At 37.3% G+C, this 18507-nt stretch overlaps 10 protein-coding genes across 10 annotated transcripts in view; 3 read left to right on the forward strand and 7 right to left on the reverse strand.

Moving 5' to 3' along the window:
• C9374_009448 (uncharacterized protein) overlaps positions 1-454 on the reverse strand; it is a gene marked incomplete at both ends in the record, with an annotated part of 471 nt that extends 17 nt beyond the window's left edge. The window contains one exon of the mRNA XM_044699636.1: positions 1-454. This exon is cut by the window's left edge and continues 17 nt beyond it. Within this exon, the coding sequence (XP_044554765.1) occupies positions 1-454 (454 nt within the window).
• Positions 455-800: 346 nt separating this feature from the next.
• Positions 801-1268, forward strand: C9374_009449 (uncharacterized protein; the record flags this gene model as incomplete). Its single annotated transcript, XM_044699637.1, has 1 exon — positions 801-1268. The coding sequence occupies one exon, from the start codon at positions 801-803 to the stop codon at positions 1266-1268; it is 468 nt and encodes a 155-aa protein (XP_044554766.1).
• Positions 1269-1556: 288 nt separating this feature from the next.
• C9374_009450 (uncharacterized protein) lies at positions 1557-3285 on the reverse strand (the record flags this gene model as incomplete). The annotated part of the gene is made up of 3 exons (XM_044699639.1): positions 1557-1735; positions 1880-2967; positions 3254-3285. 3 exons carry the CDS (start codon positions 3283-3285, stop codon positions 1557-1559), a joined length of 1299 nt encoding a protein of 432 aa, XP_044554767.1.
• A 553-nt stretch (positions 3286-3838) lies between these two features.
• On the reverse strand, positions 3839-5054 carry C9374_009451 (uncharacterized protein; the record flags this gene model as incomplete). The annotated part of the gene is made up of 2 exons (XM_044699640.1): positions 3839-4523; positions 4597-5054. 2 exons carry the CDS (start codon positions 5052-5054, stop codon positions 3839-3841), a joined length of 1143 nt encoding a protein of 380 aa, XP_044554768.1.
• A 577-nt stretch (positions 5055-5631) lies between these two features.
• C9374_009452 (uncharacterized protein) lies at positions 5632-10255 on the forward strand (the record flags this gene model as incomplete). Its single annotated transcript, XM_044699641.1, has 3 exons — positions 5632-5709; positions 5773-5879; positions 5965-10255. 3 exons carry the CDS (start codon positions 5632-5634, stop codon positions 10253-10255), a joined length of 4476 nt encoding a protein of 1491 aa, XP_044554769.1.
• A 45-nt stretch (positions 10256-10300) lies between these two features.
• C9374_009453 (uncharacterized protein) lies at positions 10301-11329 on the reverse strand (the record flags this gene model as incomplete). Its single annotated transcript, XM_044699642.1, has 1 exon — positions 10301-11329. One exon carries the CDS (start codon positions 11327-11329, stop codon positions 10301-10303), a length of 1029 nt encoding a protein of 342 aa, XP_044554770.1.
• A 601-nt stretch (positions 11330-11930) lies between these two features.
• Positions 11931-12473, forward strand: C9374_009454 (uncharacterized protein; the record flags this gene model as incomplete). The annotated part of the gene is made up of 1 exon (XM_044699643.1): positions 11931-12473. One exon carries the CDS (start codon positions 11931-11933, stop codon positions 12471-12473), a length of 543 nt encoding a protein of 180 aa, XP_044554771.1.
• Positions 12474-12809: 336 nt separating this feature from the next.
• Positions 12810-14264, reverse strand: C9374_009455 (uncharacterized protein; the record flags this gene model as incomplete). The annotated part of the gene is made up of 4 exons (XM_044699644.1): positions 12810-13516; positions 13564-13696; positions 13748-13893; positions 14042-14264. The coding sequence occupies 4 exons, from the start codon at positions 14262-14264 to the stop codon at positions 12810-12812; spliced, it is 1209 nt and encodes a 402-aa protein (XP_044554772.1).
• A 117-nt stretch (positions 14265-14381) lies between these two features.
• On the reverse strand, positions 14382-16460 carry C9374_009456 (uncharacterized protein; the record flags this gene model as incomplete). Its single annotated transcript, XM_044699645.1, has 1 exon — positions 14382-16460. One exon carries the CDS (start codon positions 16458-16460, stop codon positions 14382-14384), a length of 2079 nt encoding a protein of 692 aa, XP_044554773.1.
• A 963-nt stretch (positions 16461-17423) lies between these two features.
• Positions 17424-18264, reverse strand: C9374_009457 (uncharacterized protein; the record flags this gene model as incomplete). The annotated part of the gene is made up of 3 exons (XM_044699646.1): positions 17424-17758; positions 17989-18106; positions 18244-18264. The coding sequence occupies 3 exons, from the start codon at positions 18262-18264 to the stop codon at positions 17424-17426; spliced, it is 474 nt and encodes a 157-aa protein (XP_044554774.1).
• Between the last annotated feature and the right edge of the window lie 243 nt (positions 18265-18507).

An 18507-nucleotide genomic window follows, 5' to 3' on the forward strand; every position in this document is an offset into this window, starting at 1 on the left:
TCAACTTGGCCAATTCCACTTTCAATGCTTCGACTCGAGCATAGGCCTCAAGGAGAGGACAATGCTTCTCCTGATGGTCCTTATACTCACCTCGACACACAACATTTTTACACATCGAACAAATGACTTTGAGTTTTTCCAATTGTTTGGAAATAATTTTAGGAGCAGAAGAACATTCGAGTTGAAAAACATTGGTTTCATCGCCACGACGACAGAATGGACACGATGGACAGGATTGAATGCATGATCGACAAAAGGTGTTCCCACACTCAGAGGATGGAGGATTGTGAACAACCGGATCGACGAAGGGAAGACTACAAATGGGACAGATTAATTCATCACTGATGGAATCGAGGTCGACATAGTTGAAGGAAGGAGGAGAAGGTTTGACAATGATGGAGAGGGGTGAGGTGGAAGTGCTGGATTGGTGTTGGTCTGTGGTTGGTTGACGCATTATATTTTTTTTGTTTATGAAAGTTGAATGCAAGACGTCAATTGTCATTGGGAATGACCAATAAGAATTCTTTGTTGCGTTGACAACTTCATTGGAAAATCGCTTTCAAGTGTGATTTGAACAACCACTCATTGTTATCAAACTGATGAAATATTCTCGAGTTCAGTCGTTGAATCCATTTTGAATGGATGATTTCCTATCAAACATAATTCCATTTTAATTCCTTGTCACACCCGTTCAAGCTGCTCACTTCCAACGCTCTCCGCAAGATCTTTGCGTTACAACAAAAAAAAAATTGTCTTCAAAACGCTGTGTGAGACTTGAAATTTTCCGATTTTCAATCATCATGATGAAATTATTTGTGTGTGCTGTGGTGGTAGTTTTGATGGCTACTTTAATGATGGAGAGTGTATTCGCTCAAGATCCACTCACATGGAGTATTTGTAAGCGATATCCAAAACAAACATTGCAAATTACATCGGTTTCTTTGAATCCGAACCCACCTCAAGCAGGAAATAATTTGCAAGTTACAATTCAAGGTGATTTGACTGAACCTATGGCTGCTGGATCTACCGGACAGGTCTCAGTGAATTATGCTGGAACTCCAATGTATACTGGTCCTTTTGATCCTTGTCAATTCTTGGCTGGCTCTTCTAATCAATGTCCTCTCTCTAAAGGACAACAAACACTTTCAATTACTCAACAAATTACTCCAATGGCTCCTTCAGGTGGTCCTTATCAAGGAACTATTGTTATTACTGACCAAAACAAGAATATTGTTTCATGCATTGATTTTAATTTCATGATGATGTAATAAAATGTCAGTTTATGGATTTTTTGAGACTCCGATATTGCAGTAAGAACAGTTCTAAAGCGGAACTTGTGTCCTTGAGGTCACTCTGAATAATGGGTTTCGATAATTATGGTTTTTTCATTTAATTAAAGCCAATTTCAAATCTACCGCTCTCTTTCACCTCAAAATTTTCCAATCAAAACCAAAAAACCAAGTTAAGGCAAATGTTCCTTAAAGCAATTATTTGTGTGTCACACGTTCGTTTTGCTTTTTTGCATTATTCATTCTTCGTGTTAAATTGATATAGAGCTACTCGATGTCAATATCTTGTGAAGCCCTGAGCTGTTCCTTACGCTCTTTTGCACGTTGTATTTGTTCTTGTACTAATGCCGTATTCGGATCGTACGCGTATTTACATGCATGACTCACAGTGCAATTCTGACATTTCGATTTAGAAGGATTTGGTTTCCATTCTGTGTCTTCCAAAACTATAATAATTATGAATGATGGATAAATTAATATTATTGGCAAATATTAATAATTGTGCACAGTCAATAAATATTTTCAAAAAATCAGGTCGAGCCATGCCCAAGTTCAATAACAATTTTGTCACCTTTCTATACACAACTTACTCTGGTCAGCACAATCAATAATCATAAATTCAGTATCCATCGAGTCAAATTCAGAATCGTCAAATTCATAGGCAGTTCCACTCTCAATACACGTCAAATAACTCTTATCTGCAGGAATTCCAAATAACTCCTTAAAAGCATAATGATACATGGCAAGTTGAGTTCTATACAACTCGACATTGTGTGGCTTAATTCTCGTCTTGTATTCGACCAAGACATGTTTATCCGTAGGTGCCGACTTGAACGGAGAGAAAAAGCCAACATTTTTCTCCCGTTCCAAATCCACACGATCAAAAATAAAGACCATATCAATATCCTCTCGTCCTCCGATATGTTTCAAGACAAAGGGTTCTTCGATGAGAAGGGGTAACCGTGAACCTTCCATTCCGAAGGATTCAGGAGTGTTTGGTTCATCAATTCTGAAACTTGTTTCAAGAACTTCACGACTCGTATACTCATGTTCCATACGACTCGTCGTCGTTGCGATATTCCCCCATTCCATAGTCGATACATATTCCAAATGATCTTGAGAAGAAGAGAGCTGCTTCTGAAACATGGAATGAGGTGGAGCCAATATCGTGGTCAGTTCCCTTAATACATGATCTTGCAACATTTGCTTTCCACTTTCTGTCATTGGTTTTGGAACCCAAACACCCGAGGCTTTACAATTTCCGACGAGTACCTTGTTGTACGTCTTGACAGCACGATCCACCAACATTCCACTCCAACTCATCATTCCATCCTCTACATTTCTCTCCTTCAAAATTTCTTGGGCAATGGTTCGTGCCACCTTCATGTTGAAGGCTGAATTTTCTTCATGCTCATAACGATTACTTGATCGAGGCTTATCGGGCAAGTAGTCTTTAGAGAAGTTTCCAATGGGATTAAGGTAATGAGTGCGTTGAGCTAAAGGATGAGAAGGAGCATCAATTTGTTGGTATACCAAATTGTAGAGAGTGGAGACGTGAGAGAGAGCTTCATGAATGGCCGTACCTCGTATCATGGCAGGTGTTGTTTTGGCAATGACATTGGGATCCTTGTAAGAGAGGTAGTATCGATGAGGACACGAAAGGTACGTGTCCATTTTACTGATGTGTGAGGGTAATATTCCCGTGAGTATTGACCATGGTCATTGATAATTTCATTACAATTATTGAATGGTGAGAAATATTGGCATCATCCAAAATAATAATAATTCGAAATCCACACCGGAACCAGAAATTCATTATAAATTTAAAATATTTGTAATTGCATCGAAATGTTAAATAAATTCAAATTGAATTTTTAAGCGCCAAAAAAAATGTTCCGAATATTAGAGACAGGTGGTTTTGAGAATGAATAATAATTCTCTTGTGGTACACTCAGATGACTCACCTAAAACTCATCACTATTCGTTTTCCTGACATTTTTTTGATGTTTAAATTTTTTGCCTGTGGGATCTTTGAAGCTTGTGTAAAGTACAAAGCAAAAATTTTGAAGACGTTAGGCAAAAACTTTTGAGGATTGTAGCTCAGCGGGAGAGCAGTGACGGCCCACGGTTGAATTCACGGTCGCTGGATCAAAACCAGCCAGTCCTCGATCTCATTTTTGCACTGGTCGTAAATATCAAATTGTTTACTCTTAGTTTTGGTTCCCAAAGTTGTATTTCCTTCCATCTATCAATTCATGCTCCATTATGGATTCTGTACAGATTCCATCATTGGCCAATTTGTTGTAACTTTTTACAACACAATGTAATTTTTAAAATAATTGTTGCAATCATCACCGCTCGGTTTTCCCCAGCAGCCAGAAATGATTTCACAAACACATGGGAAGAACAACTAATTCTGCCATGGTGCTGTTTACTGCGATAATCATCTTATTTGAAATGTTGAATAGTCATATAAAAAGCGGGTTGATCAACCAGTCCTCGACATCATTTTTAACTCACATTGAACGACCTTTTTTTATCGCCTAACTTTACTGTTCAAAGGCAAAATTTACAATTAACAACGCAAACACATACACGAGACAAAATTTCAAATTCAAGAACGTCCATCCGAAAGCACTATTCATATTCTTATTTTCTGGATGAGAATTTCCAAGTGGGGGTGGTGGAACCTTACTCACAATTTTTGAAAACAATGGAGCTGCTACATTCATCGATGGTGAAGCGAGTACCCTCATGCCTGAGGTCGAAGGGTTGCTTGCTGGTGGAGAACGAGAAACAGGAGGAGTTGTACTGTTATTATTTTGAAGAGTTGTGGAATTAGTTTGCGCAGGAGGAGGCAATCCTTGAGCTGTTGAGGATGAGTTTGAACTTGCCAACGTATTATTTCCCAAAGTATTATTCCCATTAATCATTGTTTCATTATTCACGCTCCATGATGTAGAATTTGTCATGTTCGATTGATTCTGTACGGATTCCATCAATGGCCAAAAATTTGGAATCATGGCAAACGAATACACAGAATGAAAGGCAAGAGAATTGTAATCATTGTTGGTGGGATCGGATGCAGAATAAGCATACATGGCAATAAGGGTCTTATTTCTCTGAATGGCCACGTCAAATGCATCTCCTGTATTCAATTGTCTCTTAAATTCCAAAATGGTTCTTCCATTACCTTCAAACGAGGCAACTAATTGAACATTAAGTTTTCCACCTCTACAGTCATCATGACAAACATTCATATAATTCGTTGAACTCATCAGCTTTTGAATTATCAAATAAGACTTACAATTGAGTATCTTGTAATGGTCTTGAGTTAGCCACTGCATAGGTATCAAAGATAAAGGCATTTCCACTCGTGGCATCCTTCCATCCAATAACAATGTCTGCTCGTGCCATACCTTGAGGTTGCGCTTGACTCGATGACATTTCCTGAAAACTGTGAAAACCAAAACCAATCCAACCTAATGTTGATACTGAGAGGGCCATATACAATTCTTGAGTCGACTCATCAATGGACCACAGAATATCATAGGTTCCGTCCTGTCTCAACGATTGATTGTATTGATAGGCTCGAGAGAGAGGAAGAGGGGAAGCACTCGTGGAAATTGTTTGTTGCTGACCATGAATGAATAAAGGTGTTATTGTTGAATGGGAGGAAAGGAGAAGCAAAATGAATCCTAATACGAAGATTAGTGCTGAATTCTGTGTCTCGAAAAGTGGTTTCGAACTCGTTCGGGTGGTCATGTTTGTGATGTTGGTGGTAACTCTTGTGAAGGCAATCTTTACGATGATGATAATACACGTTGGAGAACATGGAAGAAGAAAACGAACACACTTCATCCTCAAATTGGAGAAGTTGGAGCGTATTTATTGTGTTTAAAAAGATAATGGAATATGGAGAGAAAATGTGTTAAGATGGATCATGACTTGATTTCACAAATTTCCTTCCAGATCTACAAAGTTGTATTTCCAAGTTTAGACTTTCAGGGAATTTCCTTTTTGAAGTGTGTTGATTAATAATGATCCGTTCGTCAACTTAAAGCCAATGTTCATCGACCTCAATTTATTCCAATAGACACTGTGGAGTTGTCAAATTGGAAACAACCTCAAAAAAACAGTATCACTCTCTCACAAAGGCGCCAAAGTTTACCCGCCAAAATTTGAGCATTTTCATTACATTAAAAAAAATCCTCCAATCAACAACCTGAACCACATTTTCGGTTGGAGCACCATCCTTCTTCTTGTAACTTTGAAAAAAGCCTCATCAAAGGTGGTATTAATACAATACATCGGACGATAACCTCCTAGTAAACGAATAACAATGAATTATTCGGACGAATTTGATGTTACAAGTAGTTCAGATGCTTCAGTTGAGGACTCTATGGATAAGGAACAATTGGTACGTGAGCTTTTGCCATCGATAAAATAATAATTCATCTTATTGAAATATCATTTGATCCAGAAATTGTATCTTAGTAGAGGAGAAAAACGATTGGAAGCAACAAACAAATTACTCGGAGAAGCAAGAAATGCCATCTTACAGCTCCAAAGTCAACATTTAGACAGCAGGTATGTCATTAACTTCAATCGTTAATCACCGTCAACCATTTTTTGATTGTTTTAAAAAATGTCTCAAAACAATCTGCACCCAAAGACCTTCACCCATCCGATCCACAAGAACTTTAAATGACAGCTTGGCAAACTCACTGGCCGACTCTACGGTGAGCACGGATAGTATCAGTGCAATACAAAATCAATTACAATTCATCACATCACAAATGCAAAACATGCCAGCTAAACAACAAAATCAAATCATTGCACTCAAAGAAAAGAATGCGAAAATGGAGCAAGAATTACAAGAATTGCGAAAATTATTAGCGGAAAGAGAAGAAGATCAATCCAATCAACAATTTTCCTCTAAAATCCATAGTATGGATCGAGAGATTCAAGATTTAAAACTCGAAAATAATCAAATGAAAGATGAAGTCAAAGAGTATGAACGCAAAATTGATGAACTCACTAGAGAAAATGTAAATTTGTTGTATAGGATTGATGAGAATCAATTGAATGAAGAGAGAGCTGCTAGAGAGCGATCTACTCTGCACAAAAAAGAGATTGACAAGCTCGTACTACAAAAAAGTGACCTCGAAAACAAAATATCCAATCTCGAAAATACTATTAACAAATTGATGAGAGACCATGAAACTGAAGTGTCCGAGTTGACTACAGATTTTGAGAAAAAACTTGCTCAACAAAAGGCCGAGATCAACAAGACCATCAAGCTCATGGAAGAAGAAAAACAAGAGCTAATACAACAACAAAAAGACCTCTCTGAAAAATTCACTCAAGACAAGTTAAACCTCTCTGAAACATTGAGTTTGGATAAGAAGCAGCTCATCGAACAACTCAATGAAGAAAAGAGATCACAAATTGAAAAATTGGTCAATGAAAAACACGAACTTATTGACCAATTCAATCACGAAAAGCTCAAATTGATGCAAGAGGCCATTCACGAAAAGAATGAAATGATGGAGCGAAGTAAGAAAGAACGCGATGCCTTGATTGAAAAGAACAAGCAAGAAGTGGAACTAATTCAAGAAAAGTTGAGATCAGAAAAGGACAAGTTTGACACGGAACGAGCACTTCTCATGGAGAAGCACTCCAAAGAGAAGGACGCTCTCGTTGAAAAGTTCACAACAGTCCTCAAAGAGAAGGAAGAAATGGTAAAGGAAAAGGAACGACTTGTCTACAAGTACAATAATGAGATCAATAGCACTATTGAGAAGTGTAAAATGGAAGTAGAGGCATTGCAGTCATCAAGCGAAAGGGAGAAGAAGCAGCTCATTCAACAACATGACAATGAAAGAAGCATGCTCATTGCTCAACACGAAAAGGAGAAGGCAACCATTCGATCTAGGCTCGAGGCAGAAGTAAATGAATTATTGGACAAGCATGCTAATGAAAAGGAGCAATTACAAATTGAATTCCAAGAACAAAATCTCTCAACTGTTCAAAGATATGAACAAGAAAAGAAGAGGCTCATAGAGAGTTATGAAATTCAAATTAAATCTCTCAAAGAAAGAATGGATCATGAAAAGTCAGTGGTACTCGACACGTGTGAAAAGGAAAAGTCCAACGCTGATTCTCAACGAGTATTTTATGAAAATGAAATTCAAAAGATGTTAGAAAATCACTCGTCTGCCATGAATGAATTGAAACATGCTCACGAAAAGTTGTTGACAGAATCGAAAGAGACTCTCGATCAGGAAAGATCTACACACAAGTTAGAAAAGCTTAGATTGGAGAATGAAATTGAACGATTGAGAGAACAATTCAATCTCACTCAAAATAACCTTATTGAAAAATATGAAGATGAAAAGAAACATTCACTCCAAAGAAGCGAAGAGGAAAAGAATCAATTGAAGAGTCAACACGAATCAGAGAAGAAGACACTCACCGAACATTTGACACTGGAAAGAAAGCAAAAAGATTTATTACAAACACAATACGAAAAACTCATGGAGGAAAATCAACAATTGACCAAGAAACTTGTGGTTGAGAGCAAACAAGGCAAGCTTTCAGATAAGCTTGAAGTTAATTTCAAGAAGGAATTGACCAAACTCCATAAGGATCATTTAGTCGCTGTTGAAAATCTGAAAGGTGCTTTACGATTTTGTGGCGGATCAGATTCCGATGTCAAATTCCTCAAGGAGGTGTTTTTCAAGGAGTTAGAGCGATTGAAGAGTGTCTTGGCACAAATCGAAGAGTCCAATTATGTTCATACTGCAGAGGAAATGAAGAGCATGAAGGATTATTGCTTACATTTGGAGAATGAGATTGCAGCTCTCTATGAACAAAATAGAATCCTCAATGGCAAGATGAGAAATATTACCAAGTCCATTTCGTTAGAGGATGCATCCATTTCCAAGCAGCCTCCTCTCAAAAAAGAAGTTGCATTTAATGATAGTATCTCGACCACAAGTGATGAAGTGGGTCTGGATCAATCCATGATTCATCAACAATCGTTTGACGATCAAATGGAACTCTTGAACCAACAAACTTCAGATATTATTCAAGAAAGCGATCAAAAGATTCATAACTTCCTTCATAACATTACTATCATGTCAGAGAAACACGCCACAATTATTGACACTCTCAAGAAGAAGCACATTCAAATGAAGAAGATTATTCAAATGGAGTACTGGACTGCACTACGAAAGCTCAGATTGAAACCAGCCAGCTCTGTATCTAAAATTCCAAGAGCTAAGCGAGCCTTTACCAACTCGATTGATCGAATTGACGTCTTTTTCATGTCACACATTTCAACTGTTGCCATGGCCAAAGATCCACGAGATGTCAGCTTTAAGGAAGTTGAGAGATTATATGAAAACGAGGTGGCAAGAGCTAGATCCATTTCAGATTCATCCTCTAGCAGTTCTGAGAGTAGTATTGGTACCAATGGAAATACTCGAGCTCTCACTCAATACGATGTACTCCTTGAAACCACTAAGGAATATCTCCAAGATCAAGACAAGCAATTGCAAGCTCTCGGAGATGTGATCAAGAAAATCAATCTGTCCTCCATGCAACAATACGAACGAAATGTCCTCAAGCAATGTCTCTACCAAATTGAAAATCTTCAGAAAGAAGATAAAATTACCATTCGAGAGAAGATGTTCAAAGTCTTGAGCGAATCTAACTCATCCATGGATACAGCCAAGCTTGTGGAATTGATATTGTTGCGAGAGGACCAAGTATCAAAATTCCTTGATCTCGAATTTACATTATTGTCCGTAGGAATTTCAAACTTGATTTCTTCGAAGGAAGAATCTATTACATCAAAACTTGGAAAGAGGCTGAATGAACTATGTCACATTTTGAATCAGGATACGACCGATCTTCCCACCTCCATCGATGACATGTTACGAAAATTGAAAGACCTTGTGGAAGTGACCAAGTCAACTCTTGTGGACAATCGAAGAAGAGCCAAACTTCAACTCAACGATCAAGTACCTCTCTCAGTGCAACGATGGCTCGGAGATTCAGACTCTGAATATGGTGACAATGAAGGAAATACAACTCCAAAGAAGAACTCTCAGTATCGTTCTGGTGTCGAAGTTGCAAGTCCTATTAAGGCCTCCAATAATGACATGGACGACCACTCATGGACTCCACCCAAAACTAGAGGAAATAATGGTCGAAATAATGTATTATTGGATGATCCAAACTTTTACTTTGTTTCGAACAATGAAGAGAGAATTTCTCTTGATATTGGAGATAGGGAGGAACAATTTATTAGCTCTCCACTCAAGAGAAAACTCGATCATCGTTACAAGTCCATTCTGACCGCTATTCGAGACGATATTTTACGAGTGAAGTGTATTAGTGAAATTATTCCAAAACTCAAGAATGTTATGGAACACAACGCCCAAATGTATTCATTTATTTTCTCTCTGATTAATCTTGGAAACTACAATGGGGATAAGAAATTTGGATACTTTTTATTGGATGTCGATAAGGTTATTGATTTAGATAATCTTTTTGCAGACATTATTTGGTATCGAAGACTCTATGAAAAAGTCAAGAAGGAACTTGCCAACGCTGAAGATCGTGACCAAAACACGAGTCTCTATTACAAGTTAAAGGGAGCCATTGTAGAGTTGAAAAAGCAAACCACAATCATTGGCAATTCACACGAATCGAATGAAGACAAGGAAGTCATTTTGAAATTGAAACGAATTCTCAATGTACAGTACACACACGAGATTGTCAACGAATGTGAAAGTATGGTCTCACAATTGAAACAATATGTCAAGACGTTCCCTAAATTCCAAACACTTATCAATGAATTATGTATTGGCTTGAACGTGAAGAGAATTGAAGACGTCATTCCAGCTGTGAAGCGACTCGTGAAAGTTTCTAAAAGTGTAAATTTATTACTGTAACAAGTAAAACATAATGTCTCAAACATGGATGAAACATCTAGATCCTCACTTGAAAATCAGTACTTGATTTGTCAGATCATCCACAACAAACAATTCTCCAGTCATTTCATTCAAGCATAGGGCTGTTGGACAATCTAAATTGTCCCTCGATCGTTCTTCTCTCTGTCCAAATGATGAGATATAGATTAGTCCTTCTAACGAGAAGACAAAAATTTTGCCATTATTATGATCACACACAATCAATCGTTTTGCTGCAGAATCCATTACTATTGATTTTGGCCAGTGGAAGAGTTCTTGTTCAAACGAACGAATAGTCCTCCAATTAAGCTCGGCATCGAGTATTTCAATTCTGTTCACTGTACCTTCGCTGAATAGTACTGCTATTGTGTGATCATTAATAATTGCTAAATCAAACGCTTTCCAATCTAAATCCACCACCTCCATCAATTGTCCAGTATCAGAGCTCAGTATTTTAATACAACGTTCATCAACGACATGTATTTTCTTGTTATAAACTTTAACTCCTCTTGGAAAAGTGAATTGATTCACTTGAAAAATACTTGAAAATTGCTTTCCATTCAGTGAGATCAATGTTTTCAAATCACATTTAAAAAGCACTCTCTCAATATCACTCATCATTACAACAATGAATGCATCATTGTACTGTCCATCATAATTTTCTTCAATGCACAATGTCGTTGGATAGGTGATCGGAAGTGGTTTCATTTCGAATTTATAATGTTTCGTTTGTAAATCATAAACAGATATTCGTTGATTAAAACAATCAGTAATCAAAATGACCGAATGATTGTAAGAGATATCAATATCTTGTGGATATGATAAATTTGAAAAGGTGTGATGGATATCATTCTTTGAAGGGTGCACACGTTCAAATTTCATTTCGAATGGCAAGGAAGGATTTCTTAGCACTCTTCGGCTCATCTTTTCTCTGAATTTTGAAATTCGATGATCACAGGATGTTGATGTTCCATTTAATTCATTCCGTGATGAAGATGGAGCAAAATCAATGAGAAGTATCTCAACAAGGTCCAAAGAAGATTCCTCACCAAGCATTTTTATTTGTGCAGTTGACCCTTGAAGCCAAAAGAACAATTACAGCAAATTCTTTCAAAAACCATCACTAAAACACAGTCCTGATGTATCTTCACACAACAGGCCAGCAAAAAAGTGTAAAAATTATTTCGCCCACCGTGGGGCTCGAACCCACGACCACAAGATTAAGAGTCTTGCGCTCTACCGACTGAGCTAGACGGGCAGACATTCATTTAAATATTATTTCCAATATCATGACTATCGAACATTTGGAAGTCTGTGTTTGGTGTTGTTGTTTGGTGAATATTTTCATTGTGGAACAAAACGATGTTCGACAACTATGCAAGGAGACTTTCAACAAACATCTCGTTTTTTTGAATTCAATCAAAATAAAAATTGTTGTGAATTAAAAAATAATTGCCAAACTTTATCTAGAAGCTTGGACAAGGGCCCTTCGAATTATCGGATTGAATTACAGAGTGATATAATAGTATTGAAAACAGCCAAATAACCACAACAAAATTAATCATTGGCATCCACACTCATTGATATCACCTGACCCGAATTCATTAATTTTCTTCATCATCCTTCAATATCCTTATCATCATCATACATTAACAAAATGGGAGATAGACAACCATGTCCAGACCGTATCTTTGATGATTTGGGAATTGGTTTTACCATGGGTGGAGTAATGGGCTCATTATGGAATTTCGGTAAAGGAGCTCGTAATGCTGCCCGAGGTGAACGACTTGCAGGAGCCATCACGACCATGAAAGCTAGAGGTCCAATCAGCGGAGGTAATTTTGGAGTTTGGGGTGGATTATTCTCAACGTTTGAATGTGCTCTCATGTATTACAGAGGAAAGGAAGATTTCGTCAATTCTATTACATCAGGAGCTTTGACTGGTTTAGTGTTGGCTATCCGAGGTGGAAGAAAAGCCATGTTTAGAAGTGCATTGTTTGGTGGTATTTTCCTTGGTCTTATTGAAGGAGTGGGAGTTTTGATGAATAATTTAATGGCTCAACAACAGCAACAAATGATGAATCCTGAGGAGGTTCCTGAACCACCTCAATATGGCTATCCTGTATATAATATTAAGGAATTGGATAGCGAGTTGGATTTTGTGCCTTCACATGGTGAGAATGTGAGTGGAAGGTATTAATGTGATCTAATTGGAAGTATTTACTGAAATTTTCCATGAATTCATCACTTACACACTCGTAGGAAATGTTCCATGATTACCAATCTTGGGATCTGACCTTCACTCGTGCATCACTTCCATATATGTGTATCACACATGCACACCTCTTACTTGACTACCTTTTTAAATTCCATTTCAAATACATCCCCTTATTTTCGAGCTCTCATGTCTAATAAATATTTCACTTTATAACTTCACCTTAGACCTCTTCTGTATATATGTGTGTTGATATTCATCCTACTTGGTGAACCTACCATTTCCTTATTAAAGTCCATATGGAAGCTCTACAGTATCATGTCATTCATGTTTTAACAGATAAATACTCTTGTTCCATGAAGAACATGCCAAATATTCTCCATTTGGTGACACTCGCACTGCAGAAATCATATCCTTTCTTTTTCTCTTGGCAAACTTTTCCATACCTTCCAACAAAGTTCCTTTCAACACATCCCATGCGTAAACAGAGTGATCCTCACACGCACAAAATAACACTCTCCCGGATGCACTCAAACTCAAACTTCTGATTCCACAGACGGCGTTTTCATCAGGATTTTGATACTGTAACAACTCTCGTGAAGGAAATCGAAGGTCAAACAATCGACACACACCATCTGAACTTGCAGTCACAATAAATTGATCATTTGGAAAGAACTGCACGTCATCAACATCCATCAGATGTGGAAATGTTTGTATACATGTTCCACTTTTCAAATCCCACAATTTTGCATTGGGATCACAACTTCCAGTTGCAAGCACTTGACCCATGATACAATTTTCATTCTTGGGAATGCTCACACACATCACTTCAACAGAATGTCCAATAAATGTACAAATAACTTTTCCTGTTGGAATGTCCCATAACCTCGCTAATGAGTCGCTACTGGCTGTTACAAGATTTTGATCGCTCAAAAATTTACAAGAGCTTGACCAACCGAGACTGCCCTCGAGAATGATTTTGGGAACGTGATCTTGTGGTGTTTTGTCAATTTTTGAGGAAATGTCATCTGTCAAAGGAGGTCATAAGTACTCGTAAATAATAAAGAGAACTTACAAACTAACCAAAGGTTATCTAAGCCTCCACACGCAACCAATTTACTGGATGGACTAATATCACATCCCATTTTGAAAGGAGAATACATGAAATTAATGTTGGTTTCAATTGTTGATTTTTTCACATCCCATACCTTAATAATTTTAAAAATAAAAAATTAAGCAACCCCATTGCAATCACTTACAATAAGATGTTGATCTTTTGAAATGGAAATTAACTTTGAAGAATCTCTCGACCAAGCAATATTAAAGACCTTGCCTTGATGTTTCGTTAATTCTCGATGCAATGTTAAATTTAATTTTGGAAGAGAATAAATATTTCCAAATCGAACTAAAAGTTAATCATTGAAAATAATTGATGAAACGTTCGAACAGGTCAAAGTTATTTTCATGTCATGATTATCGATCCAATTACATTTTACAAAATCGAAAAATATTTTATTAAAATATATTAAAATTAAATAAAACGTAAAACTTACAACAATTAGTCTTTTTCACTTGTCGAGCATGCTCTTCTTTGATTTGTTCTAAAAGTTGTTTCTGGATCGTTCTTGCGTTTTCTCTTTTTTTCATCATTTCCTCATTCACGTTATGATCATTGATATTGTTCATTTCCGATGAAGAGCCAATATCATGATTCGGATCGACCATGCGTGAATATTCATCATCCACTTGGTCCGATGCCATACCTATCGAATCCATTATCGACGTCGTTGTGATCAATTTAATAATTTTTTTTACTTCAAGTTCCGAAAAGTTCAGTTTATAAATTGACACTTGTGTGAAAATTAATAATTATTGAACCTCCAACAAGTGTGATTACTGAACAATTAATCTCACACGTTCAAAATTCCATGATATCAAGTCTTGGATATCCATGACAAATATAAAACTAAAAATTCTGGATGTTCCAAACAAATACATGTTTGTTTCGAGCAAGACCATGTCATTCTCACCAATTCCGTCATTTGAATTTGAAAAATGTCCTTGATATTTTCCAAACATGAATGGTTCTTCCATTCGTTGTAATTGAGTTCGAGTGGATGATAGTGAGCTTGTGACTCGTTCTTCAATGAGATTCAACTTTTCAGAGGTTTCAAATTTAGAAAAGAGACAAGTATCTAAGGTGACATTACTCTCCAATGTGATATCTTTTGAAAAGATGATGTACTCGTGATTTTCATGAAGTAATCCAGCATGTGCAACATGTAACGATTCTTCTTCACATGGAACATATTTCACATAACATTGTGTGTCCGTCACAATCAATTCATCCGATTCATCTGATTCATCTGATTCATCCAATTTCACATCCACAAAAAAGTATAGCATACCCTTCTCGGGTATAAATTCAAAACCAGGAAGACATTTGGAGCTTAATTGCTTACAATTCAATTGAGCAATAAATTGATAATTAGGTTTCCAAATGTCCAAAATGTTGCAATCTTTTGGTATCCAAGGAAGGGCTCCAACTTTTGAAACACAACCTGAATCCGTATTCATGAACTGATAAAAGGAGGTTACTGAACTCGTAATACTCTTTCTTAACATGCTCTCCGTAGAAGCATTCTCTAGCAAATCAAGATCTATCATGCAATCTGTTTTCACGCTCCATTTCTTTTCTTCCATGATGGAATCTCTCAATTCTAAAAGAGGTTGCACTGATGTGAAAAAGTATTCCATCCATGTGGCATCTTGAGATGATGGCTTTTTCAAAGCATGTACTCGAGTTCGAGAAGTGAATGTTTTGAATAAATCATCTGATAAAAGAGTCAGGTAGGTACAATATTTCCAAATTTCATCATTTTCAACAATCATGGTATTCCAATACCGACACACTCGTCTCATTTTCAATAATTCCCTGTAATCGCCCACATATTTTAAAATGTGAACATGAGTATCCAATGAAATTTTTGTAAAATCGCCAATTTCATGATGTGAACTCTCCTCGTTTTGAATGGTCATGGTCTGATGGGCCTCCGTGTGCACAACACATAAACTTTTCATTTTCACTAAAAACGTCATTCCATTCCAATGCATGAATTTTCTAGAAATACTCTCGAGTAATTCATTATCGAGAAATATCGAATAGTGTCCAATAATGTCAGAAAAACTATCGATGGTGAAGTTCATGGAGAGCTCAATAATTTCAGACAGGCAAAATCTAGTCAACGAGTAAAGCCCCATAATGAATAATTTCATGTCGCCATCATGATTCACCTTTTCATTCAATACTTGCTCATTCCATGTAAAATGCTCATTCAATAATTTTAACACGGGTTCGAAAAACTCAGGTGGACATTCTTCCTTTTCCAATTGTTCCAAAGTGAGAAAGTAACGAATTGGATATCTTCCTAGCTCTCCTTTTAAACTCTGTTGCGAGAGTTGATGCAATAATTCAATGATATTTTTCGGTGGCGATGTGGCGTCGTCGTTTTGTGGTGCCATCATGACTGCAGCTCCTCCTCCAAAGCCAACTGCAGCTCCCATTCCTCCTCCTCCTACGAATCCAGGTATCTTGTGAGCTGTTTCCACTTGCTCAGCATAATCTCCGAGTTGATCCATTATGGTCATTGTGCGAACAGATTTTGGAATCAAGAGTTTGAATTTCTTATGGCATGTATTCAATAATTTGATCAAGAATAAATAAATCATGATTTGAAGAGACTTCTCGGTGTATCGTGAGATGTGTACATTGGTATGGAGATTGTTGTCGGATATCATCTCACTTAAGAGTTTGGATGGGGATAGAATATGACATATAACCGAAGGAGAAAAGATATCTACTCCAAAACAACAATTCGTGTTCAGGTCATTCGGATGCTGATTTTTGATTTTCTTGGCAAGGGGCTGGTGTTGATTGTCGTGTGGATTGTTTTCGTGCTGTGGTTGGGTCATTTTTCTTTCGAGGAACAAGACGGAGTTGAGTTTGGTGAACGCTGTTAAGTTTAAACAAAAAAATGGCCTTAATGGCTGCCGTAAAAGTATGACGACAAGTAAGAGTCGAATCTTTCTCTTTTAATAGAGTTATGGACGGAAAGCCTGCCAGGAATAGGGCGACATTTCCGCTACAGTCTTTGACTGAATGAACTGCGAGTTTCAAAAGCGCGATTAAACACTTTTGTTTTTGTTTAGTGAAACAAGTGGTTGAAGATTTGAATGACGGATCAAACGTGTGCTTTTATTTTGGGAATATCTTGATGGAATTCAATACAAGACATGTGGTTCTGTGAAATTCATTGTGGTGCTTGTTGAACTGGTAAACTTTTGCAAGATGCGTTTTCGGAAATGCAGTGTGAGACAACAAACAATTTTATCCTAAACCGTTGCTGTTTGGTAACACAAACGCTACAAGGTCAAAAAGCAATTGTAATACAAAGAAATAATATTGGTTTTTTAGGGTACTAAAGATACAACAACGCCAATCTGGAGATTACTTTTGCACTATGCTATATCAGGTCTGAATGAATATAAGATGAACGAATTTCTGCAGAGTAAATAGGTTGTAATTCAGGGAAATTTGCAAACTCTGAAGCGTACATGCAACGTTGTACGCCTCCAACGCAAGACATATTGTCATGGAACTAGATTAAAGTAACAAATTTACGAAAAATGAATGGCTACGGCCATATCACGATGAATGCACCTCATCCCGTCCGATTTGAGAAGTTAAGCATCGTCGAGCTGCATCAGTACTGAGGTTGGAGACAACTTGGGAACCTGCAGTGCTGTAGCCTTTTTTCTCTTTCGCTTATGATGCTTTTTGCTTATGATGCTGGGCAAATAATCGCCTAGTTTTTGTTGATTTTGAAAAGAGTGGAAGCGTTCTTTTCACAAAGAAATCATGTACTCTTTCGTGGTTTATTTGAAAATCTTACCAGAGGCATAGGAGAATCCGTCAAAAGTGCCTGGAGTTTCATTCCACACAAAGTAATCGATAATCTTTTGCTTGTCAGCCTCGTTGGTTGGGTCCAACTTGACCAAATCAAATCCTTCACAGATCTTTGATCCAGCAATCTCTGGGCTGTTGAATTCAGCTGGGTAGGTTTGAGTTGGGACCAACCATATCATGGAGATTCTTTGAGCAGAGTCCTTGGCAAGAACCAAAGCAGAAGCAAAGCAATTCTTGTGCAAAGCTTCCAAGTTACGGAAGTAACCTTCAACCAAGTTGGCTTGCATCCATGCTGGGCCGCTCACTGAATTTCACGGAACATGATGTGGTAGACCATGAACAATATCGAATTGATTGAATTTGTTTTTGAGAAATTCATTGTTGTTTGATGAAGACGAAATTTCAATATTCATTTGGTGGGCAATATAATATGAACAAGGATACGAGTCAAAAAACAATGTAGGAGTGGTGATTAAAGAAACCGAGTCATTCAATAATTAAATTCATCATGATGATTCATCAATAAATACATACATTCATCATTGTACTTGTAGTCAGCTTGCCAGAAAGACCAAGCTTCTGGAGCAGAAGAAATCTTTTCAAACATCCAATCACAGACAGCCTTGGTGTCGCTTTCGTTGGAGTACTTTCTCTGTTGTTGTTGGTATGGGACGAAGAAGTTTTCATCATTGGTTCAATAATTTTTCATCATAACACGGAAATGATAGTGAGTAGCATTGTTAAGCCGCAAGATAGGATCCAAAACTCATGTTGAGGTCTTGTACGTACCTTGAATTCGTTGATGTCCATTGTTATTGTGTAGAAGGAGGTGTTGAACTATTTTTTTCGACAGAGAAAAAACCAATTTATTGTAAACTTTGTTGTTGGTGAAAAGGGCCAAGCCCTTGATGCATTTTCTAACTCAGAGATGTGCAAATTCGATAAAAGTGAAGACGGTTCTTTTAGATGAGCTGACAAGATGAACTTATCAACAAGACGACAACGATATCAAAAACTTTTGTCTCCCGCCGGACGCTCCTACAATTAGAATTA

The sequence above is a fragment of the Naegleria lovaniensis genome, assembly GCF_003324165.1.
Source record: "Naegleria lovaniensis strain ATCC 30569 chromosome Unknown tig003, whole genome shotgun sequence".
Classification (NCBI taxonomy): domain Eukaryota; phylum Heterolobosea; class Eutetramitea; order Acrasida; family Naegleriidae; genus Naegleria; species Naegleria lovaniensis.